This window comes from Clarias gariepinus, chromosome 18 (genome assembly GCF_024256425.1).
Source record: "Clarias gariepinus isolate MV-2021 ecotype Netherlands chromosome 18, CGAR_prim_01v2, whole genome shotgun sequence".
Lineage (NCBI taxonomy): Eukaryota > Metazoa > Chordata > Actinopteri > Siluriformes > Clariidae > Clarias > Clarias gariepinus.
Genome location: NC_071117.1, coordinates 15271976 through 15287997, shown reverse-complemented (window position 1 = coordinate 15287997; position 16022 = coordinate 15271976). Strand labels below are relative to the sequence as shown.

The 16022-nt window shown below is 37.2% G+C and overlaps 2 protein-coding genes across 4 annotated transcripts in view; one reads left to right on the top strand and one right to left on the bottom strand.

The window, feature by feature from the left end:
- tubgcp3 (tubulin, gamma complex associated protein 3) overlaps window positions 1-3923 on the bottom strand; it is a 29048-nt gene extending 25125 nt beyond the window's left edge. The window contains exon 1 of the mRNA XM_053477529.1: window positions 3723-3923. Coding sequence (XP_053333504.1) covers window positions 3723-3798 — 76 coding nt within the window. The 5' untranslated portion in view covers window positions 3799-3923. The remainder of the gene's footprint in view (window positions 1-3722) is intronic.
- A 1717-nt stretch (window positions 3924-5640) lies between these two features.
- Window positions 5641-16022, top strand: part of atp11a (ATPase phospholipid transporting 11A) — a 94026-nt gene continuing 83644 nt past the window's right edge. For all 3 annotated transcript variants that reach the window (XM_053476820.1, XM_053476819.1, XM_053476821.1), the window contains exon 1: window positions 5641-6081. In XM_053476820.1, coding sequence (XP_053332795.1) covers window positions 6043-6081 — 39 coding nt within the window. In that variant the 5' untranslated portion in view covers window positions 5641-6042. The remainder of the gene's footprint in view (window positions 6082-16022) is intronic.

Sequence of the window (16022 nt, the reverse complement as noted above, 5' to 3'; positions counted from 1 at the left end):
TATTTAGCCAAAAGATCTTGATGAAGTTGCCTTGACCTCATCTGCAGTGCGGCGGGGTCGTTTTACCATCGAGAGCGGAACATCTTTTAGTAATTGGACTTCATTACTGGGCTATTTTGGGAAGATTTGTAATTCACTCGAGTATTATTGAAGTCTAATAGCTTGTACTCTTGCTCAAGTAGCGTAAATGAGCCCCAGGAAAAAAACAAAAAACAACAAAAAAAGACTTTTTAACTTAATAACATTTTCACTCAGCCATTTAACGTAGGCTATTTATTATGTTGATGTATTTAAAAATAGCTTTAAATTCAGAAGGACTAACTAACCAGCATATTGATCTTTTGAGGACATGTGACCACCATGACCATCGCTAATTACGTTTTTTTAAGGGGCAAAAAAAAAAAAAAAAAAAAAAAAAACAACACCATGAAGATGACCTGATGCTTTGTCAGACAGATAAAAGTGTACCCTAGCACCTGATAGCTTCTGTTTGGCTAATTATTTTCATATGCAGTATGTTGTGGTGGACTTCATAACTTAAAAAATAAATAGTTAAAAAAGAAAAATTGTCTCACAATGGATTAAAAAGGTAATAAAGACTTTAATTTTAAGACTTTAAAATTAATTTGCAGAGGTTTGATTTGTTATGACGTGATTACCTCAGACGGTGTACAAATATGCGATTCCTGTGCGTTTGCTAGCGATAGCATTAGCTCATTTAGTGCTTCTGTTGCAAATGAGACGAAGCTATGGAGTATATAATATAATTATAACTAATAAAGAAATTTCAGGCTTTTTAATCAACACCCTAACTAACTACTCCGGTGTTGAATCTAAAATAGCGTCAAACGGAAAGCTAGTGCACTACGTAGGGCGTACGATCTCTCGTTCAACCCACTTGATAGCGCCCTTAATCAAGAGGTTAGAGAGGAATTTGAGATTCAGCTTTGCATTAGAAGCAAGTTAAACGCTCCATAGGCCTACTTGCAACGACTTGCACTCAACGTGTTGTTGAAGATGAGATAACGGTATCAGATGTGTTTTTTTCTCAACATCACTTCTGTGACTGGATTTTGTACATGGGCTGTTGCATTGGCATCCAGTAGGTAACGTCCCTTTAGCCATCCAGAAGTGGGTGGGACCATGGCAGATAGATGCTGAGACATGACATGCAAAAGACCAAATTAATCTGAATTAATAGATCCGTCAAAAATTTATAATCCTATTATTTGATGTTGTGTAACACATGACATATTGGAAATTAGTTTCGTAACAATTTGCCAACATTGACAATTCTTTTTAAACGTTCACTCACTCCTTCACCTTCAATCTGCTCGAAGGCTATATACTGTACACCTTTATACTGATTTTTATAGCGAATTTTATCATTAAGCATTGCTTCCACCTGCCTAACATGGCTCCTGGTGACAGCTGATGCAATCGCTTCTGGGGATGTTAATTAACCAACATCCAATCAATCACCTATAAAAACTTACCCAGTAAAAGAAAGAAACAAAAAACGATTAACTGATCATGTTTGTTTTGCATAATAATTCTCCTTTAGCTTTCCAGTATTGGACATGTGTTCTACTGAAGATTGTATCTTATATGTACCATCGACAACTAAAAACAAATGTACATGGTGCCCTACTGTAAAAGTCAGAATATTTCCAAGAACCTGGATCCTGTACATCCAACCATCCACTGTGTATAAAGACTACCGGGAAACAACATTGATCTACAGTATGTGGACAGTAATGGCACAAACAGCACGCACAGCAAGTACTACCTAAAGGACAACAGCCTTGAAACTTAGTGGACTCTGTTTAACTTGTTGATGATCAGTTTGGAAATCATTTGGGTCACTTCCAACTCAATAGAAACCATTACTGTAATTTTACATCTGTAATTATTTAGATTTCTGTCATTTCAACACAGCAGTGTTTCTGGTAAGGTATCTTTGACCTTGGAGCCCATGATCTTACTAACTATATAGACAACCAGTCAAAAGTTTGGGCATGTCTTATGTTCTGCTTCAGTGGTTTTTGTTTATTTTTATTATTTTGAACATTGTAGATCAATACTGAAGACATCCAAACTATGAAAGAAAACATATGTAATTACGGAATAAACAAAATAAGTGATAAACAATACAGAATATGAATTATATTTGATTGTCCACAGAGGCTAGCTTTAGCTTTAATGACAGCTTGGTACACTCATGGCATTCTCTTATCAGATTCACGTGGTAGTCACCTGGAACTGTTTACAATTAAACGTTAATTGGTGACATTTCTTGTCCTCCTAATGTGCTTTAGAACATCAGTTGTTCTGTGCAGAGGGGTGGGTACAGTAGTTAATAGCCCAATTAGTGCTCCTACAACTACTGTACAAATCTATATCATGGCAAGAAAGACTCAGTTCAGTAAAGAGAAAAGACTTTAAAAATCTAGGTTAGTCAAGCCAAAAAATAATTCTCAATAACCTTTAATGTATCCCCAAGTCTAGTCGCCAAAAGCATGAGGTGCTATGATAAAACAATTGCATAGAAAATGGATCTGTGTAACAATTTAATCACAAAAGGGTGCAATTTAGTACAAGTAATAAACCCACAGTGTGGGATTTATTTAGAGTTTGTCAATAATGTAAGTATTTTTGGTGGTCTTGTTCATCTTTCAGCTGCTCCCGTTAAGAAGTCGCCATAACTTTTTATCTGGATGCCCTTCCTGATGCAGCTCCGCCATTTTATCCGAGCTTGGGACTGGGACTACATCCAGTGGCTGGGGCTTTTCAGCGTGGATTGAACCCGGGCCTTCGGCATGGCAGGCGAGAAACCTACCACTGAGCCAACAATGGCAAGGTTCTAAATATTTATGTAATTGTAAAATGTTTTTGAGGTAAAGATGAGATCATCTACGCTGTTATTTGTTGTTTTGTATCTAGAGTTTGCTGTATCTAGTCTAGATAAATATGTCAGAATAGAAAAGAGTACATTTATCATAATCATAAATCATAATCGGCCAGGGGTAGCTCAGTGGTTAAGGCATTGGACTACGGTTCGGAAGATCCCAGGTTCAAACCCCACAACCACCAAGTTGGGACCTAGAGCAAGGCCCTTAACCCTCAACTGCTCAGGTGTATAATGAGATTTTTAAAAATGTAAGTCTGCCAAATGCCTAAATGTAATCGCAATTAGTGTCAAAATATTTGTGATTTTTTTTCCCTTTATTAAATCATGCAGACCTGTTGTTTTTGCCAAAACAAAAAATTTAAAGAAAAATAAGGCTGAATGACAAAACAGTGCATATTTTGTGACACTTGTGTTGCCTTATATACTGTAGAACTAGATTTTGTTCAAAATTATATTTTTTCATTTTCACCACCACTCTATAGATATCCTTTATATGGCTTAGTTTAAAATTTATAGAGTTTCAGTCATTGTATTTCTGCACATTAACAAAATAATAATTTTATAACGTTATATGAAAGGGTTAAAACACACACACACACACACACACACACACCAACAAATCGAGCATCAGCAAGCCAAATCTTCAATAGATCCTACATTACTACTGCAAAAAACCATACAGATTATGATGATTATTAACTATTAAAATGTGGTTTTATATAAAGTCAGTTAGCTCATCATCTCAGCATTGAATGAACCGAGCAGGCTAATTAGCTTTAGCCCAGCTGACGTTTCAGCCTTCCGCCGTTACCTTCACTCTTCCCCGTGATCCTGCAGCACAGACTCTGCAGAAGTACGTTGGGAGATTTCTGATCCAAAGCCGCCATCGTGCAGATGTTCCCCTCCTGCGTGTTAAAGAAAGAAGCACTCCTGTCTCTATCGCTATGCACTCCTCCATCGGCTCGCCATTTTAACGGAACCCGCCGAACGCGCGCGCACAGCTGCAAATGTAGCGGAAAAACACACTGGGTACGGAATGAAAATATGTCCGACCGAGAAACAAGACTTCCAAAGGGGTTCCTATTCGATCGTTCCTGACCTCACAACTTTAATTTTCCAGACTTTTTCTTTTAAGAGTAAATAGAGTCAACTCTATTTATACAGTCATGTTACAGCAACAATAAACTAAAACAAGCATAGATAAAGATAATTGTTGCAAAAAAATAACAACATAGCATATTTATCAGGGTTCATACTGTAGTTCCTTTTATTTTAAGAATTTGCTCAAAAATATCTAACAACGTTGCAACAATGTTTAACTTTAATTTAGTATGAGTTAAGCATGCATAAAGTTATTATCTCTACATTAATTAATTTATTCTTTCATCTTCTATACTGCTTTATGATGTATAAAATGTCATTTTTGTATCTTGTGTAATATATGTAAAGTGCCTAATTTTGTTGAACATGCCACATTTTCCAATGACAATAAAATATTCTATTCTATTCTATTCTATTCTATATAGGGTTGCCAGGGGTCTGGATCTTATCCCAGAAGACTTAGACCACGAGGCAGGGTACACCCTGGACAGAGTGCCAATCCATTGCAGGACACACACAAAACAGACAATTTGGGAACACCAATTATCCTAATCTACCTTTGAGACTTTGGGAGGAAACCAAAGTACATAGAGGAAACCCACCAAGCACGAGAACAACATGCAGACCCAAGGCGGGAATCGAACCCTCGACCCCAGAGGTGCGAGGCTACAATAGACTGTACACAGGATAAGTGGTATTTATGAATGATGAATAAATAAATGGATTAATTAATATTGAGGGGAGATTTGACATGCTATACAAACTGCCTTAATCTTTTTGACATTAAGCCATTAAAATGATTATACATTGATGTTGATTATTAGATGTTAAATATATAAACAATGTATGCTTTAAATTTCCAAAGAAAAGTGTCCAAATATATATACATTATATGGACAAAATTATTTGGCCAAACCTGCAATGACATTGTATACAAATATATATTCCTTAATATGGCGTTGTTTTCACTTTTGCAGCTATAAAAGCTACCACCCTTTTTAGGTGTGTTTTTGTGGGAATTCATTCTAATGTGCCCATTCATTCTGTAGAGCATTTATAAGGTCAGGCATTGATGTTGGACGAGAAGGTCTGGCTCGCAATCTCCTGATTGGAGTTCATCCCAAAGGTGTACGATAGGGTTGTGGTCAGGGCTCTGTGTTAGGGCCAGTCAAATTCTTCTACATTTAACTTAACAAAACATTGCCTTTATAGTCCTTGCTTTGGGTACTGGAGCACAGTCATGTTGCAGTAGAGTAGGGTCTTCCCCGAAATATTGCCACAAAGTTGGAATCATATCATTATCCAAGATGTCTTCGTATGTTGAAGCATTAGGATTTCTTTTACTATGGATAAGGGAATCTAAATTTAATATATAACAGGTTTGTCCAAATACCTTTTTTCCTATAGTGTATATATTTATTTCTTTATTTATGCATTTTAATATACAGTGTAGCTATTTAAGATACGCAGGTAATTCGCAAACCTGGCAACCCAGGATAGGAGCCTGATCAGGCTGAGTGGTGTTTAAAATTAATGTGGGCGGTGGGTGTGATACGGACTGCGCGTGCGCGACAGGGCTCGTGACGTATTTGCGAAAGAGGAGAGGGAGAGTAGACCAGGAGCGGCGCCGCGCGCGCATACACTGTACAGAGGACAGAGACGAGCCAAGACAAGACGAGCCAAGACAAGAGTACAGCCAAGCCGCAACAGTTTGGAAGCAGCGAAGCGTTATAGACCAGAGCAGATGTATATTTATTTAAATGTAAAAAAAGAACGGTTTACTTTGATGTTTCAAAAACGCACAGGAGTGAAAAGTATGCAGGGGCTCGAGCGCGTCGCGAGCGCAGCAACCGCAACTGGAGAGAAATAAAATCTTATTCATTTATTTTTTGAAGATCTTGTGCCGTGTTTCGTTTCCTAGTGGGAGAAGGAAGAGCAGACATGGATCAGAGACTGGGTAGGAAAATCAGCTAGCGGCTTCAGCTCCTCAAGAGAAGAGAAGAGACAGAGCACCTGGAGAAGAAGAGATCATGGATTTCAGTACGATACGGAACCTCATCACCCGATGGGTAAGTACCACACACACACACACACACACACACGTACAGGCACACCGGCTGTCGTGCATGACATTAGTTCATCCTGCCAACTTGTTGGTCTGGTTAATTAAGCTGTATGGTGTGTGAGCTCTGTTGCCATCAGCCATGATGTGTGTGTGTGTGTGTGTGTGTGTGTGTGAGCATGACAGATGCAGATAATGAAAAAAAAAAAAAAAACAAGCATCATCCATACATCTTCAGATCCTGAGGATGCATTTGCAAAAACGATAAAACGTCAAGAAGATGGAGCATTTCATGTCATGAATGTAAAATAAAACCCTGCCATGTATCTGTCATGACCAGTAACAGCAAACCGAACATCTCAGGGAACCTGCAGGTCCATGATGAAATCACACCTGTTTCACCAGTAATGTTACAGGTTGGCCGCCTGGACACTGACACAGTATGTGCTTTCTGTTAAATAGGAAGTGAGAATGATGATTACCATAAGGTTGTTCCATTTACCATTTGCCATTTTCATTCTATTTTTATTTCTTTTTTTAGTAATCAAAGCTTTATTGATCAGCTGATCTACGACACCTGATACTGAAATTCTTCCTCTAGCAGGTGGCAAATTATAAAAATCAGCATGATGACGGGTGTGCATTTACATCATTTCTTAATTAGAGAGGTGTGTTTAAAGGACATCTACGAAGGTTAATATAGGTCAAATCACCCTAAAAATGAAAAAAAATTGGTCTGTAAAAAAACTCGGATGTTATTCATACTGTAGTTTGATGCAATTTTTTAGTTTGTAATTTTAATACACATAAAACCTTAACTATCTACAATAAGCCATTAATTATTGACTTCAACGTTCTGAGACTCTCAATATAATTGACTAATTTTTTATTTTAACAGCAGAGAGGCGTATTCTGTAAGCTTGCTGTAAGAGCACGTCTTTTATTAGACAGTACTACGCGAATTAGGCCATGTGTTTAAGCCAATTAACATCCTAAAGTCTAGTCGAGTCTCAATCTGTACAGCTATATTCCCTTTGACCCTTATCTTTGAGCCAAGTGCATTCAAGATATTATTGTCCTTATTGTTTGAATTCTTTTAATTGATTAAAAATAATAATAATAATAATTTAAAACTTCCAAACGAGTTGATTGGAGAATTTTTATGATTTAATTAAAGCTATTATAGCTGCATGATACAAAGTAAATAAACTGGCACAATAAAACTCCATTTTTTTTGCACTATTTAATAGTTAATGTGGCAAAAATGTACTAGAATCTTATTAAAATGTGATTAAAGAGCCGTGTATGACTTTGCGTGTGATTGTGCGGGAAAAAATAAATGGCACTTTCATCTGGAGAGTCCGGATTAGACTTATAATCATGTGTCATAATCATGTAGACTTGCATGATATTACAGCATGTAGGTGGACACTTCTTTTTTATGGCTTTATGACTTTATGTGATGACATCATAAGCGCACCTTTTTTTAATTGTGGTTTATGTATAGATCTTTTGTTTAAGTGGATCTTTATAATGAAGACAAGGTATATCAGGGCAAATCCTGTTTTAACCTGGGTTTTATAATCATATGACATTCCAGTTGACTACGGCAAAGTTCCTTATTTTCTTTCTTTTTGTGGTTCATTTTTTTTAATCATATGTTTAAATGATTACTGAAACTTTAAAACGAGTCCAGTCTAATTCATGTGACTCTTGGATTTTTTATTGGTTAGGAAAAAGCCTCGAAGCATGGACAGGCTTAGAATGAGTGATTTAAGAGATTTAATTTGCGTACCTAATTAATGTATAATCTCTTTAGCCGAAAACAAACAAATCCTCACAATTTATATCATCATTTATGTTTTGAAAATTTACAGCAGATTGTTAGAGTTACGGATGTAACATTGAACAGAAAAACTTGTATAAGAGCTACAGATTTTCTACAAACTCTGTGAAACATTGCGCTTGTACCAGGAAAGTGACCTGAATGAACACAAAATGTAGCTACAAAAATATTTGTCATTTAAATTGTACATTTATTTTTGGATAAATAAGCATTATAGATGTGACATTTTCTCGACGTGTCTAAATCTTTTTTGGCTTTTTTTCCCCTTTGTTTAATTGATGACATTATTTTTGTGTCTTTATGTTTTTTTGGACAGGACTGTTGAATTTATAAGTAAAAGTTCAGTCAGTATGCGCAGATGTAGAATTTGTAGTGTGTATCAGTATGATTTGGTAAAAAGTCTGTGAATTATGGCAATTTTTTGAAATGAGGAAATGTTGACCAATAATGCTTTTACAGTTATTATTATTGTGAAGTGTAGCCTCATTGCTTTTTTTATTTATTTTTTTAAAACCCTCAAATAACTTATATATATTTACTCCAGTAGTATCACCCGTACACCAGGGCATTCATGCATTAATCCAATAAACATCTCCTGGACTTTGTTCCATCTCTCCGGTTTCAGTCATCCTGTGCCTCACTAACATCCAATACTTGTCCTTGGTTGCCAGGAATGGACCGGATGTGGTGTTCTGCTGCTCTGCCGCCTTAACTTCAGTGCATTCCAGTGCTTTTTTTCTTAGCATAGTTGTAAAGATAAAAAAAAGATACATTTTAATCATTATGGTGTGAAATCCTAAATAATTCCCTGATGCAAACAGATAACTTTGGCTCAGATTTTTCAGCGAGGCAGCTCCACTCTCTCTCTACGTTATAAAAACTTTTATTCCTCTTCATACAGTACTAAACGAAGGCCTTGCTGTATCCTTCGAGATTTAGTTGATGGTGCCAGTTATGGTGGTGCCAGCGGTTGGGGTTTTGTTTAAAAAGTGCTCCAGCATGCTTATCCGCCTCTGACACCCCCGAAGGCCAGCGTTTACACGCCGTTGACGGCCGGCTTTGTGATCTAACAGACACGCTAACAGATGCTGTAAATTTGGCTGGTGGCTCCCAGACAGTGGTCATAACGGTTGCTGACAGGACGCTGATGATCCGCGAAGATGCGTCGGGAGGACCGGCGGGTTCGACACGCTCTCTGAAGGAACACGTGCATGTTGGGCGTGTGGTGAAACGCTATGTTAAGTGCTTTTGGGTGGGTTCGGGGCAGGCTGGAACATGAGCCGGAATGCAGGTTTCACATGTATTGTTCAAGGTGACTGAATTGAGCTGCGGGACATTTTTTTGTTTAAAGCATGTTTTCGGAAACTACTTTTAAAATATCGTTGTGAAGAATTGTCATGGAACTGTGGTGAAGGGGAAGTTTACAAGTTTTTAAAAGTGGTGTCGCTGTGGTTTGAATGTTCATTTAAATGATTCCTGTATGTGTGTGTGGTGTTTTTTTATTTTTTATTTTAAAGTTCAGAAATGACTCTTAAACCACAGCAGTAATTCAGCTGTGACACAAGATTCAAATCCACTAAATAACTACTAAACAGGATACCTCTTCCCTTTTTTCAACATTTTTTTTGGTATTTGTATAACCGTAAGAACTATATTTTATATGATTCATTCCGTGAAGGAGTGCTGTCCCGAACAGAGCACGAGAGACTAAACAATATCCATGATATGAAAAATGATGTCACTATATTGAAATAAAAAAAAGTTTATAAACCTGTATAAAGTTATCAGTTCAAGGAAATAAGTCATATTTCCTTGCTGTAGAAATACTGTACAATAAATTCAAATATGAAAATCAGTTTTAAACAGTCCTAGAAAACATACGTACGAGAACTTAACATTCAAAAACATGCCACCTGGATGTCACGCCCCCACCTCAGTAACAAGAAACATGCAATTAAGTAGGTTTATCTCTGAAATCTCTGTATTAGGCCAGTATAAGTCTGTGGCCATTGATATAAGTAGTATATAAAAGAAAACAGTCAGTGCCAGGGCGGTGTGATGTGCCAGTAACGAAGCAGACGCCCAGCTCAAGTTGATTGTTTTCCAAACAGGAAGTCCTGAGGTGATTCATTCCTCTCACACCACAGTAGTGTAAAACAACGCCACCTCATGCACTCATCATCGCTTTCATTTATACATATGTACGGAGCTTTGCAAAATTTTTTATACTTTTTAACCTCATATTGAAAACATTACAGCTTTACCTCTAAGTGTTACAAAGCACTGACAGTGGAGACTCCATTCATGATATTTAAATATCAAAAAACTTCAACCCATGTTTAAAAGTATCTGCCTGAGTCAGTAGTAACTATAGAAATGATAACATGCTAAAATAAGTGCATTACTATAGTTCTTACAGATGCAGCTGCTTGTATAGAAAAGTAATAATCGGTCGGAATTAAGGATTCAATCACGTTGTGGTATAATACTGTATGTAAACTCAACTATCTAGAAAGAAAGGGATAAAATAATTTTATAAACTTAAAAAAAAAATCACAAAGATATAAATCTTCAGTAGTAGTTGGTGATTGAACGAAAAATTTGTTTTTCTACCAAATGTCTTATGTCCAAAAGTTATACAAACTCAAATTTCGATTAAACTTTTGCTGTTTATACAGTTTTCTGACACTAATCAGTGTAAACGCATTGTCTTGGTTAATTGTTTAGGTCAATAAATATGCTTTATGCTTCAATTTATGCTATACGTTAGTCATTATTATTATTATTATTATTATTATTATTTTACACACCAAAAATAAGACTTGTAGCAGGAAATATCGATAGGGGCGAACAAGCACCATGAGTCAAGAATATTTCCAGCAGACAGACCGGTGTAGGTGTGAGGAGTGTTAGGCTGAATGTTTAGTTTGTACAGGTTATAAGTGTTGGATCTCAAACCACAATGACTGTGGTGTGAAGCTTCCAATCACACAACAGTTAATACCTGGTTATTAATTAGGTTTTGCCGTGTTCCAGTAGTGCCTGTTAACTGCTGTAGGATGTTTCAGCGTGTGAATCAGTCACAGCGCGTCAGTGTACTTACCTCCTAGTTTAAAACAGTGAAGTTAATGCACTAGAGGATTATAGATGTGGGCAGCCGCCTAGGGGTGGCACAGTGTGTGTGTGTGTGCATGTGGGGGAAAAAAAAAGATAATTTGTACTAACGTTTGCGCAATAAGTTTTTATCGAGCGTTTGACTTTTTTAATGTCAGCGTGTCGATCTGATTCTACTTTTTGAGCGAGGCGGGGGACTAAATAAAGGTCTCTCACTCAGTTATAAGAGACGGAGAGGGAGGGGATAGTGGACATCACGTCAGGTCCCCCCACTGGAAGCCAGATTGTTGGCGGGAGGGAAGAAGGAAAAAAAACGCTAATTTGTACAGCAATTCAACTGGTGAAATCAATGGCACTACAAAATGCTACCTAATACGAAATTTCATTCATAATACTGTGAATATACAGTATGTTGTGCTGTACTGCCCAGTTTCATAGTATTGAGAATACTATATAACCAGCCCACACACCCTGAGAAGGGGGGGGGGAGGGCGGTCGAGTGGGGTAAATGTCCTGATGTCTGTCAACAGGAAATGAGGACAGGGGAAACCCTTAAGCTTATTTTAACATTATGACTTCCCTAAAACTATCTTCAGCTGATTTTATAGCAAAAAAAAAAAAAAAAAAAGCAGGTTCTTCTATCACAACCAGATTAACCTGCTCGCACAGTGTTCATTACAGTGCTTTAAAACAATGTTTAGTTAAAGCTTTCTCAATTCTGTTAAAACATCAGAAAGATATTAGATAAGGAATTTATCAACCGAATCAGAGATCAGACACGTATGTGTATGAAAGCTTACAGGACGATATGAAGTCAGTTTTACACAAAGCTCCTATAACGAGTAAGTCCAAATTAATAATTTTTCTAGCCAGCTAGATGACGTGCTGTAAAGTCAGCGGAGCTTCTTCAGGACTTTTGAACTTTTGTATTTTTGTATTTTACTTGATGCTAATTTCTTGTAAAGTGATCTCACTCGCAGTCGTGTGATGTGCAGTACATTGTGCAGTACATCACTGCTGTTCTGATGTTCACACTAACCCAACTCCTGCTCACGCGATATTACCCAAGTAATGTCCTTTGCTTTCTTTACGACCGGGTAATTGACCAGTCATTTGGTCCTTATCATTATAAATCGAATTTATAATTTCAACATTTAATGAAATGACTGGTTTTGCCCTTTTGTATTAACTGGTTGATGGCACGGTGGCTTAGTGGTTAGCCCTGTTGCCTTGCACCTCCTGGGTTCGATTCCCGCATGGGGCCTGTCTGCATGTGTTTGCATGTTCTCCCTGTCCTTGGTGGGTTTCCTTCCGGGTTCTCCGATTTCCTTCCACAGTCTAAAGACATTCAGATTAGGTTGATTGACGTTCCCAAATTGCACACAGTGTGTGAATCTTGACCAGAGGTCCTACCATGGTCGAATAAGATGGGAATAAATACATTGGACACCATTCCCCTCCACGGTCCCTAGTTGAACAAAGGTTCCTAGATGAATAGATGAATGGTTTACCCATTAATGAGTTTTCCCATGGAGAACATCTTAAACTAAAGTTCAGTGCTTTCTTTAATTTATTATTTTTTTTATTTATTTAAATGTCCTGAATTGTGCAAATGTTTTGGAAATTTTCTACAGTGAAGCTCTTGTTGACTGTTGACTTGTTGCACAACACTGCCATTTTATCCGGGCTTGGGCCCGGGACCACATCCAGTACCAGGGGTTTAGACATTGGATGGGAATTAAACCCAGGCCTTCCACATGGCAGGGGAGAAACCTACCACTGAGCCACCAACACCCCAAATATGTTATTTGTGATAAGATATAAATATATATACTTTTTTTTTTTCATTTTTTCTTGTTTAAGACCATCCTGAACAAAATTGTCTCGAGCTGATTTTCTCTTTACTATTTCAACTTTTTTGGAGACCTCAGCATTTCAGAGTTTTTCCCAAACTAATCAGCAGAATTCTCTTCACTGAAGTTAGAAAGTCTTGGTCGATAAATAAAGTTTCATTTGACTGGGTAATCGACCAGTCATTTGGTTACAGCTCCTGGGTTGAGTTTGTGTTTCTCGGTCGTGTCTGATGGACGCTTTACTGAGGCACCACTGGATGAATGAAGGGAAGAAGACGGGATGTGTGTACACCTGTGAAAAGCTCTCTTCTCACCCTGCTGCTCTTTCATCTTAAGTGAGGTAATGGAGACGGGCCTGGCGAGAGGATGACGGCACGAGACTGAGACGAGAGTGGAAGATAAGAGACCACCATGATATCTATACTTGTTTCTGCCAGCTTTTCAGATTTTTGGGTCCACGTATTATGATTTTTTTTTTTTCCCCTTAAAACTTTTCCTGTCAGCAGTAAAGCTCGAAAAACAACAGAAAAGAACATAGCAGGTATGCGTCCGTCTTTTTTTTTTTTTTTTTTTGGCGACACCCCTGGCTTGTACAGTATTTTACACAAAATCAGCCAAAAAATTTAAATAGGTGCAGAGTCTTAGTACTTTCTGCCATCTTGGACTTGTAGACTTCACATCCTTTTATTCATCAGTGATATCAAAAGGTTACGTTGAGAATTCGCTGACCAAGGAGTGCCCTTTTAGTGTGAATAAGAACAAAAGGTGTTTACAAATGTACCTGTTCGTTTGGACGAGCAGCAGATGAGACTGAGGCTAGAACGTGGCAGTTCAAGTCTCGGATCGTTTTCAGTCTGGAGATGTTTTTGCAGACGCTGCTGTAGACATAGCATCTGCTGTCCAAGGAAGGTTGCTTGTTAGGCTGTGAAAAGGACACGAGCTTCAATGCTGCACAGTGTTGTTTAATATTATACGTAGATTTTTCCATCATGTGGTTGGGGTAACAATGTAAAAAAAAAAAGACACTTTTTTTTTCTTTTTTATACTCATATAACTGTATTGTAAAAATAGCATACTTTTTACGAAGTAAAAATGCGAGTGTGATCTAACAAATGATTTTGTTCATGTCCTATGAGCTGAATTTCCCTAACACTGAAACAAATATCTTGATGCTGTAATCCTAGCGGGAACCTTTGGTCGTTAAAAAGGTTGTGGTGATGTTAATCTAGCAACGTTAAGGCCGCCAGGAAAACATTCAAATTACGTTATATTTACTTTAATGAAATGGCGTCGGAACAACGTCGACTTCATGATGATGGGATTAACATTAAACAAACATGATTGGGGGGGGGGGGGACACCAATATTCAATACTTCAATACATTTTTAATACTAAAAATGGTTATATTTCTAAAAGAAAATGAAATTACAACATTTAGAGATAAATGATATGAAATACATGCGCTTTGTGCGGGAAGCTGTTGTGTCCGACAAATCTCTGATCCGTTGCGAATAAATGTTAATTAATGCTCCAAATAAAAGTTGAACATTTATTGTTTAGAAGTTATATTTGCAACATCGTGTTCGGATCATTTATTCAACGTTATTTTAACGTCAATTTACCTTAAAAAATACAACTATACTATAACGTTCATCCAGTGTTGCTGGGGTTCCTGTAACTAGTTTACAAAATATATTGTGCTTGCAGAGGGTGTCATGATGTGCAAAAGTTTGTGCACCCTAGTGACTGAATCATTGCACCATATTTCAATATTTCTTTATTATTGCAACAAACAAACCTGAAATAGTATATGTTAACATAATATCATAACATTACAAAAAAAAAAATATATGGTATGAGTTAAAACCTTGCTTTTTCTGGAATAAAAGATAAATTTTTTCTAATTACTTGCAAGCCCGCTGTGCGCCTGTTAGAAACTCGTTCATGTTTATTAAGCAGCTTTTGGATTGTAATATTCAGCCTGAAGCTTCTGACCTCATATATTTTTCATAACGCATCTGTTCTACCTCCTGTGTCTTACACCGGCTTAAAAAAAATTGCTCCGGAGACTGAGAGAGTCGATGACTTAATTTTGAATAATTTTATTTGTAGCTTTTTTTCTGTCTCATGAATTACGGCGCTAAGTTTTAAAACTGTGGTAACGTTGCACATCATACAGTATATTTCACCCAGGAACCATGGGGGTGTAAACTTTTGCACACAACCATATACAGTGTGTACAGTAGTCTAGGTAAAGTGGACTGTATATCATTTGTATTCAAGTCCTTTTGTGGAGTAAAAAATTTGTCAATTTTAAACAAAATATTTACATTTATTTATTAATTTTTAATAATTATATTCAGTTTCTCTTTTTTTGTTGTTGTTCTATTTATACAAGCATGATCACGAAACACTGTTGTTGCTATCCTGCCTGCCTGGAAGTGGACACAGCTCCATTTAGTGTGTGTGTGTGTGTGTGTTGGAGTGTTTGCACCACTGATCTCACTTTCTCTTAGAAACATCTCTGTATTTGTCTGCCTCTGTTTGAACATCGTGGATTAGGTAACAGTTACACAACTGTACTAACCGATTTTTGTTTTTTTTGTTTTTTTCTTCAATGGGCTGAAATTTCATGGACGGACATAAATTGTTTGAAATAGCCATCAAGCCATTCTGCCGTTTGTACCCGACAGCCTCGGCTTCTCGGTGATGAATAGTGAAAGCTGTTAAAAAGGGGACAGTTGGTACTGTACATCTCTCAGCACTTCTGGTTTAATGACGCTTAAAGTTCATTTTAATTGAAATACGCTATGGTTTTAAAGAAAAGGTCACAAAGTGTGGAAAAGTAAGTGTGCAGAAAACTGTAAGACTCAGTCTATTCAGATTTTGCCTGATTTTTGTAATCATTCATTAATAAAAACGCCACCTGTATGCTGATAATCAATCGTGGACGACTAACGCCCAGGACTTGTCGTCTCATAAGCAGAAGAATGAAGGTGTTAAACTGATATTTACAGAAGACCTAAAGCACAGGATGGTGATGAGACTCTTAGCTACAATAAAACATTTGAATGGAGCACACTTAAGAGAAGGACATATTTTTTGTGATTGACTATCACAGCCGAGGTACACCGT